Source organism: Callorhinus ursinus, unplaced genomic scaffold (genome assembly GCF_003265705.2).
Source record: "Callorhinus ursinus isolate GAN/ISIS: 27379988/994484 unplaced genomic scaffold, GSC_fseal_2.0 scaffold1, whole genome shotgun sequence".
Taxonomy (NCBI): domain Eukaryota; kingdom Metazoa; phylum Chordata; class Mammalia; order Carnivora; family Otariidae; genus Callorhinus; species Callorhinus ursinus.
The window spans coordinates 3,618,279-3,627,652 of record NW_027397063.1 but is presented as its reverse complement, the minus strand read 5'-3'; the positions used below and the strand labels follow the sequence as shown (position 1 = coordinate 3,627,652).

The 9,374-nt window shown below is 47.3% G+C and overlaps 1 protein-coding gene across 1 annotated transcript in view; it reads left to right on the top strand.

Annotated features, from left to right (window-relative positions):
- Nucleotides 1-9,374, top strand: part of ITSN1 (intersectin 1) — a 211,444-nt gene that overhangs the window by 188,654 nt on the left and 13,416 nt on the right. Inside the window, exons 31-33 of the mRNA XM_025871885.2 lie at nt 1,033-1,216; nt 3,078-3,176; nt 7,799-7,966. Of these exons, the coding sequence (XP_025727670.1) occupies nt 1,033-1,216; nt 3,078-3,176; nt 7,799-7,966 (451 nt within the window). The remainder of the gene's footprint in view (nt 1-1,032; nt 1,217-3,077; nt 3,177-7,798; nt 7,967-9,374) is intronic.

Below are 9,374 nucleotides of genomic sequence, written 5' to 3'. Positions count from 1 at the left end.
CATCCATCCATCCATCCATCCACCCACCCATCCATGCATCCATCCATCCATCCATCCATCCATCCATCCATCCATCCATCCATCTCTGCATCCATCCATCATCACTGGGGGAGGCAGAACACACTCATGGCCTCCGGTGTCGTGGTCCTGCCCTCCTAGCGCATCGCTCTCCTTGCTGTGTAGAGGCTCAGTGATGTGCCCTCTAGAGGCTGGTGTTAGGAGCTCACATACTGGAGTCGGGTGGGTTGCACAGTCCTGGCTCTCATGGCCCTCAACACTCCGACTGCAGCCTGATCCCAGAACAAACCCTTCCCAGCCCCTTCAATCTCTTCTCAGCTTCCAGGAGATGAATTGTTTGGGTTCACTGGTCCATTATCATATAAATAGGCTTCTCTCTTCAGAACTCCCTAACCCAGTCAAGTTCAAATTAGCCACAGCGATGAAGTAGTGAACAGCACAGATAGTTCAGACAACCATTTATCCCGGGCTTTGGTGAACATAATGGGATTATTTCTCTGTTTATTTCTCTGCAATTGATTTACCATCTTAATTATGTTCTGTTTAGTCTGAAAATGAGCCTCTATGTCCCTTGGCAACGGTAGCTTCCCTCAGGTGACATTGGCTTGGAACAGACTCAGTGCTGGGGCCATACTAGCCTTAGACCACAGATAATCCATAAAGTGAGATGTCAACACAGGGACCCTGTCTGAGTTACGAGAGAAATGATCCCCTATTTCTCCATAAGAAAGAAAAATATATTTTTTATGCTGACTTGTTCAGCAAAGATGTCTCTGAAAAGTTATTCCTAAGAACCAGCAGACAGCTATCAGGCCAAAGAAAACTGCCCCAGCGATACCTGTCTGTAGCACCAGACGTGATTCTTTTCTGTTCCTTGTCTCCCCCAGTAGATCCTTTAGTGGCCCTGGGTTTGTGCCCCTCCCACACGTTCTGTTTCTGTATGGCCTCGAAGTGTGCCCCGTCACCGGCAGCTAGTGTGAAGGCAGGGGGCTCACTTCCTGTGTCCCCATGCAGAGCGCTGCGGGTCCGCAAGAAGATGTCGGGGGAGAAAATGCCTGTGAAGATGATTGGCGACATCCTGACCGCCCAGCTGCCACATATGCAGCCCTACATCCGCTTCTGCAGCTGTCAGCTCAATGGAGCTGCCCTGATCCAGCAGAAGACAGACGAGGCCCCGGACTTCAAGGAGTTTGTCAAAGTAAGGAGTCCAGGCTGAGCCAAGTCCCGGCCCCTCAGTGGCTGACGCAGGGCAGCTGGGTGTGCGAGGAGCGAATTCAAGCCTGCCAGCATATTCCTGCTAAAAGCAGCCAATGGGACTGAGGTCTTGGCCGAGCACTAGGGGCCCGCCGTGGGCTGGCAGGTGGGGCTTTGACCAAAGGACTGGGCTTGGAGAGGAGGGGCCAGCCTGCACCCGGAAACTCTGACCTCTGGTTCCCCATGTTAGTGGTGTTATTTGGATGCAGGTTTAAATCTTCGATCTCATTTGTCAGGCCCAGCAGGGCTGGTGCATCTGAGGTGCCCCATTCTGTTTGGTCTGAGCACCCCCCATTCTTTGCTGCAGAGGGAATGGCCAGGAATCTCAAGGGACCCTTTGTTCCTTTTCCAACTGTTTTTTGTGGTTGGCCTCGAGCTCTAAGAAGCATGTGGGGGTGAGTGTGGGATGCCAGGACCTCTGCCTCGGGGGATAATAGGGGTCTCAAGAGCCATGTGTCCCCCAAGGGGCACCTGAGGAGGTGGGCCCTGTGCTGCTGGGGGCCGCAGGCCCTAGGACTTGGCCTTGGCCAGGGCAGGTCCCCACTGGCCCCACTGGTCCACTCAGCCTCCGCATCTCCCAGAGAAAGAATCAGATAACTTTTGCGGAACCTCAGTTACATTTTGGTGAATAGACCAGTAATACTAACAGCAGGCTTCTCTTTGTGCCTCTTGCACTTGGGGGCAGGCCATTCCACCCCACCCCCAATAAGCACGTTTGTGGAATCATCCTTGTGCGGTCTTTCCTGACTGCAGCATCCCACATGCTTGTTCTTTCCTTTTCCCCTGGTGTTTCTCAACATTAAATGCTTTGATTTGCTAGCCGATGAATGGGGGGGGGGCATTCTAAAGTCATTCAAAGGGGAGAAATATTGGTAAAAAAGTAGGCCCAAGGTGGTCTAGAGACTGGAGAGCAGATGCTGGGCCACCTGGGCTTTCAGCCAAGGCCCAGTCCTCCCCGGGGAACAAGGCGGGATGAATTCATCACTGGATGCACTTGAACTTGAGGGACATGCTGACACCACCCAGGACAGGGGGCTTGTTTCCCCTCCTCATCACCTCTCCTCACCTCACCCCGGTGGGGGTTTGACACGCCTTTCCAGGTATGAGGTGTTCCTGGAGTGATGACGTCCATGGCAGGAGCAGGCTGGGAAGCTGACACCTCCCGGGACCTGGGGCCTAGGTCATGGCAACTGCCCGTTTCTAAGGTGTTAAACCTGACCAGTGCCTTTGAGAGCTGAGTCACCACATAATCCCTGTGACTTACAGACGGGATCATCTTTTGGGATAGGACCCTTTCCTCTGGCCGAACTGACGAAAGGGACAAGTGGTCTAGGGTGAGGACAACCACAAGACTTGAGGTTGTAGCCCCCCCCCCCCGGTCTCAGCACCACTGTCGCCACCTGCCTGGGGCTCCCACAGATGTGTGCGGGCTCCATCCGAACGAGACAGTGAGATTTAGCCCCTCTGGCATCTCTGGGACTTAAGGGGAGTTTCTATTCTAATTCTACAGCCTCGTGTCTCTTCTTCCTCTTGGGGCTGTTAAAAAGGTCTGGCAGATATCCAGAAGAAATATTCTTTGTAGAGCCAGAATCTCATCTCTGTAAGGGAGGGTCTGTGTGTCCCAGGGAGAGGGTGGGTCTCCAATCGCCATCGTCCTGGACCGGGATATCGAGTCAGGCCCTTCCAACGCCAGGCTCCTCCATTCTCGTCCAGATAAATGAGACAATGTGATGGGCGGGGAGCGGATGTCCCTGAATGGACTTTGCAGATTTCTTAAGGACATTTAAAAAACTCTCTCATTTCAGAGGCTGGCAATGGACCCTCGATGTAAAGGGATGCCTCTCTCTAGTTTTATACTGAAGCCTATGCAACGGGTAACAAGATACCCACTGATCATTAAAAATGTAAGTACCCATCTTGCCTTTTCAAGCAGAGGAATGCTTTCTCAGAATTTCAGGGATCCACGGTCACGGGCAAGATCCCCCAGCCAATGCACCTGGTATCTGTTGTGTAGAATCGTATACCAAGGGGATGTTGGGAGTATCTGCTTGGTAACTCAGAAAGAAAAGCTGTTTATTGTGAAAAGAGCTAATAATATATATAGTCTTTAGCTGTGCGACCAAGTGGCTTTTACCACATAAGTTGGAAAATGAAAGCTCAGTTCTTTGTTTCTTTTCTTAATAGAGGTATAACGCCTCCATGCCTCAATTTTCCCAGCAGGAAAGAGAAAGAAATGTCATGCCTACCACCCATCTTCAAAAAGCCATTGTGAAGCCAATACCAAAAGAAAAAAAATAGGGTTTCAGTGTTTCTATCTGTAATATGGGTGAGCAGACCCAGACATCCTCTGAGCCTGTGATTATATAACCACAGGGGGGTAGCTCCTGGAGAGAGGTTTTAGATCTGATTCCCTTTAGTGGAGACTTTAGCAACCCAGATCTGGGCGCCGGTGTGCTCATTGCTGTTGGGGTGTTACTGCCTTTTGGGTCTCTCAGTGGCAGAGTCAGGAAATATACGTATGTATATTATATTCATACACACATGCTTATATGTAAGAGTCCACACATACACTTATATTTATTTCTAGATCAATCCATGTAGATAATAATGCATGTTAAAACCCATGAGCTCACACTCATATGTCCTGTTCTAATCTTATACCACAGAATTGATTCTAGCCTTCCCCCTTTCTATACTTATAACTTCTTTTCTATGAGAAACTTCCCTCTCATCATCAATACATTTACTGATTTGCTCAGACCCCTCATAGTAACCCATCTCCCTCCACGTAAGCCATCTCCTCTGTCCAACCCCAGCTTGGCCCCACAAAGTACACTGTGGCCACCTTGGCTGAATTAAATAATTAGTTTTGAATCAGGCTTTCAACCTACTGTTTCCTCTCTTCCAACTTGACAGTTGTTATTTAACTGGCGCAGTACTTCTCTTTTTCCCCCCAAATTTAATTGCACATTGGAGCTGGAAATGAGCTTTTTAAAATAGGTGTTCAGGCGCCTGGGTGGCTCAGTTGGTTAAGCGACTGCCTTCGGCTCAGGTCATGATCCTGGAGTCCCGGGATCGAGTCCCGCATCGGGCTCCCTGCTCGGTGGGGAGTCCCTTATCCCTCTGACCCTCCCCCCGCCATGTGCTTTCTCTCTCTCAAATAAATAAATAAAATCTTAAAAAAAATAAAATAAATAAAATAAAATAGGTGTTCTAGATCTAGGCAATGGCGGCGGAGTTGGGGCGAGGGTGGGGTTGAAAACAAGGAAAGAACCGAGAGTCATAAATATTAAAAAGGAAACAACAAATTATCGTTATTTGCAGAAACATGATTGCTGCCCTTTAGAGGACCTAAGAGTGAACTGAAAAATAGTAGAACCAAGAAGAGAAATTTTAAAAGGTGGACCGTTACAAGATACATGTGAAAAACTATAAAAGTACTAAGATGAAATATTGTATATGATGCTGAGGTGGAGAAATTCTTAGCATGGCAATAAGGACAAAAACTTAAAAGATTTAGAGTTGTAGCAACTTAAAAAAATATTTTATTCTGGAAACAACCTAGATATTAGGTAGAGCAAATGAATTGTGGTAGACCTGTACTCTGAAAATATTTTTTAAAAACAGAGACTTCAGGGGCGCCTGAGTAGCTCAGTCGGTTAATTGTCTGCCTTCGGCCCAGGGTCCTGGGATCGAGCCCCACATCAGGCTCCCTGCTCCGCACGGAGCCTGCTTCTCCCTCTCCCTCTGCCCCTCCCCCACTTGTGCTCACTTTCTGTCTCGCTCACTCTCTGTCTCGCTCACTCTCTCAAATAAATAAATAAAATCTTAAAAAAAAAAACAACAGAGACTTCTATGTATTAGCATGGAATGGCATCCAGAAAATACCATTAAGTAAAAAAAAAAAAACCCTTCATGAGCAATCTTACAGTGTAGTTCATTTTATAAAACAGAGGAAAAACTATGTGTGATTATTAAATGTATGTAGAGCATCTAAAAGGAGTTCAAGGGATGCCCTTTGGTCTGTTGGCATGGTTACCTCTGGGGAGGATAGTGAAAGGGAACTTTCACATTTGCTCTATGTATTTCTGTATTGTTTGGATCTTGTAGATCAAGAATGTGTCAATATACTATTTGCATAAAGATTTTTCTTAAAGTTTTCTGGGTGACAAAATATAATGAACAACAATGAAAGACAAATGATAGATGTAAACTGGGTAAACACATTTTATACTCATGTAAGTAGGTACTGAAATATACATAGATTACTTATCTATATCTATGTATCTATCATATATCTGATAAGGGGCTAGCATCCAAAATATATAAAGAACTCATATAACTCATACAATAGCAAAAAACCCCAACAACCTGATTTAAAAATGGGCAGAGGATCTGACTAGGCATTTTTCTGAAAATACACAGTGCTTAAGAGGTACATGAAAAGATGCTCTATGTAATTAATCATCGGGGAAATGCAAATCAAAACCACAATAAAGTATTACCTCACATTGTTAGAATAACTATTATAAAAAAGACTAGAAGGGGCACCTGGGTGGCTCAGTTGTTTGAATGTCTGCCTTTGGCTCAGGTCATGGTCCCAGGGTCCTGGGATCGAGCCCAGCATCAGGCTCCGTGTTTAGCAGGGAGCCTTCTTCCCCCTCTCCTTCTGCACAGGCCCCCACCCCCACCCCCACTCATGCTCTCTCTCTATATTTCTCGCTCTCTCAAATAAATAAATAAAATCTTAAAAAAAAAAAGACTAGAAATAACAAGTGTTGATAAGGATGTGGAGAAAAAGGAATCCTTGTCCACTGTTGGTAGGAATATAAATTGGTGCAGCCACAATGGAAAACAGTAAGTAGATTCCTCAAAAAATTAAAAATAGAACTACCATATACAACCCAGCTATTCCACTTCTTGGTATTTACCTGAAGAAAATAAGAACACTAATTCAAAAAGATACATGCACCCCCATGTTCATTGCAGCATTATCTATTATAGCCAAGACATGGAAACAACGTAACTGTCCACTGATGGATAGAAATTATATATATATATATATATATATATACCATATATGTATATAATATGTATATAATATATAGTAGAAATACTGTTCAGACATAAAAAAACAGTGAAATTTTGCCTTTTGTGTCACCATGGATGGACCTGAGGGCATTATGCTAAGTGATACAACTCAGAAAGACAAATACCATATGATCTTTCTTATATTTGGCATCTTAAAAACAATTAAAGAAAACCCCCAAGCTCATAGATACAGACAACAGAGTAGTGGTTGCCAGAGGCAGGGGTAGGGAGTGGCATAAATGGGTGAACTATTTTTGTTTTCTTTTTGGTTCTCAGTTTAAATAAATTGAAGAAGAAAAAAAAGAAGAAAGCAAAACCAAACCAAAACCAAAACAAATGAATTTGCACAAGCCAGCTGTGTGGGCTCCCAGTCTAGAGCTGTAGTCCTTAGACTTGGCAGCACATTAGAATCACCCAGAGAGCTCTAGAAAATACCTACACCTGGAGTCCCACCCCCAGGGATCTCGTCAGGGATGAGGCATCAGGAGTTTCCACAGGGATCCTAGCTACAGCCAGAATTGGCCTGGAGGGTGGGGATATTGTTCATGATTGGTAGACGCAGGACCCAGAATGTGCATTTTTCTCAATTTAGGTGCTTCCCTAGGACTTTAAGCCAAAGGGTACCTTTGAGTGAGCTACTATTCAAGGTTAGGTCCATGTGAATTATTTGTGTGGGGACAAGTCCTAGGCAGGTACACCTTCCACATCCCCTGGTGCATTCCAAAACTGGCTCAGGGCCTTTCTTCATGACTGCTTTTAATGCGCTCTAAGTCCTTGGAGAATCTGATGGTCATGGCTCTCATTCACTGAGCACCTTCTAAGGGCCAGGTACTTTGCGAAGTGCTTCACTCTATCAAATCATTTAGTCCTCCAGATAACCTTATAAAGGAGGTGCTATGGAGCATCCCACTTTTCATATAAGGGAACTGAGGCTCAGAACATTTGGGGGACTGGCCCATGTATGGCTGGTCACTGGCAGAGCCCAGATATTAATGCAGGAGGCCTAGCTGCTGGCTGGCTTGGAGTGTTCTACACAGAAAACCGCACAGATGCTCAGATGCACCCCTTGGCACGCTGTTCCAGAGCTGTGCGGATGCCTGCAGCTCACACGGACCTAGGAAAAGAGCCGTTTTCTAGGGGAAAATACCTGAGGACGCATTGTTACCCCGGCTGCCTCCACTGCCCTCCTCAAACCCCAAGTCTAAATAATGTGGCATCCCCTGCCTCCCCAGGGGACCCGACCAACAACAGGTGGCCATCTTGCTCATGTCATGGCTGCAGCTGGGCGCTCAGAGCGGCAGCTCCCCAGATGGGCACCCGTCAGGAAAGGTGGGTGCCGTGCCCTGCCTCTGCTGGGCCCTCCGGGACTTCGCCCCCCACCCCCCGGGGCCCACCTGCACCGCCTGACGCTGCTGTCTTGTGTCCTCCTCCGTAGATCCTGGAAAACACCCCCGAAAACCACCCTGACCACAGCCACTTGAAGCACGCCCTGGAGAAAGCGGAGGAGCTGTGCTCGCAGGTGAACGAAGGGGTGCGGGAGAAGGAGAACTCCGACCGGCTGGAGTGGATCCAAGCTCACGTGCAGTGTGAAGGCCTGTCTGAGGTAGCTGCCCGCAGGCTGGGACCCGGGCCGCGCCCCCCAAGCTGAGTCTCGGCCGCCAGCCTGGAGGAGGAGGCAGGCAGGATCGTTCTCTCTCCCCCCTGCCTCTTATCTGCCGCCCCTTCACCTGTCCACTGACTTCTTTATTTCCATTTTCCGAAGTTCCGTTCATGCCGTCAGATCTGCTGGCTTCTCTCTCGTGTCTTGCTCTTGCACAAGTGGCCACGCTTTTCATTTTTTTTTTCGAGCATTTTAAACATAGTCCCAATCAGGTCGTTCCACCATCTACAGGCCCGGAGCTCGCTCTTGTCTGTCGGTTCTGCTAGCCGTCACTGCGCATGCCCGCTTCTCTGTCTGTGCTGTGATTTTTGATTGTGAGGTCCGTGTTCCTTGGAGCTTTGTCTGCGGGGTCTGGAGTTGCATTCCTCCTGAGAGGATGGCTACCAGCATCACCCCAAATTAAATGTAGAGGGGTTTGGGGATCACATTGCTGTGTGAATTGTCATTGCAGACTTGGGCGAGGGCTGCCTTGCGGTTGCAAATTCTCAGGGGCATTTGTTTTCATTGCACTTAGTCCAAGGTAAAAAACAAGCAAGTCTTCTTGTTCCTCCTTCTGTGCTTGAGTTTACTTGTCATTCTTCCTCTACGAGAAAGTTTTTTGTGGCTGTCTCCTGTTAGATCCCTCCACTCACGTGGGCCCTCCATACATTGCTCGGCTAGCACCCCACGTGACCTTTGAAGTGGAAGCTCAAGGTCACCGGATTCAAGAGAGACTCTCAGGGCTGAAGCCAGCTGTGGGGTTGGCTTTTCTTCTGGGGTACACATTTTCATTCCGTTCTTGGCCTCTGCACATTTTTTACTTTTTATATATTTTTTTATCAATTTGCTTGCATTTAAAAAGTGCATTTTCATATTTTACTCAGTTTTTAAATTTTTCACTGGATGTGTCAAAGTATCTAGTCCACCGTACCGCCAGAAACAGAAGTTTCTCTTCTAGTATTTCTTTTCTTGTCACTTTCCCTTCCTTTAGTTTCATTGATTCTTTCTGCCTGTTTTTTCCTCTCTCTGCCTCTGCATGCATGTGCGTGTGCACACACACACACACACACACACCATTCACTAGGGTTTACCAAAATGCCCAGGCAGAATGTGTCCCCCTCGTCCACTCTCCCTGTGGCTTCTCCCTTCTTCCAAAGCTTTGAAGGCAATCACTAGCTGAGGAAGTCACCACCACGGATACCTCGCCTGCCTCACCTCTTTGTCCGTCTTCAGTGTTAGGTGTGCGATAAACAGAGCTGTGGGAACAGCCCTGTGGAAATGCATTTTGGAACTCTGTGCTGATATGCAATCCTGGGGCATTCATTGGTCGATTGGCTCACTGATGCTTTCATCCGTGCGGGTGCTGTGGGAA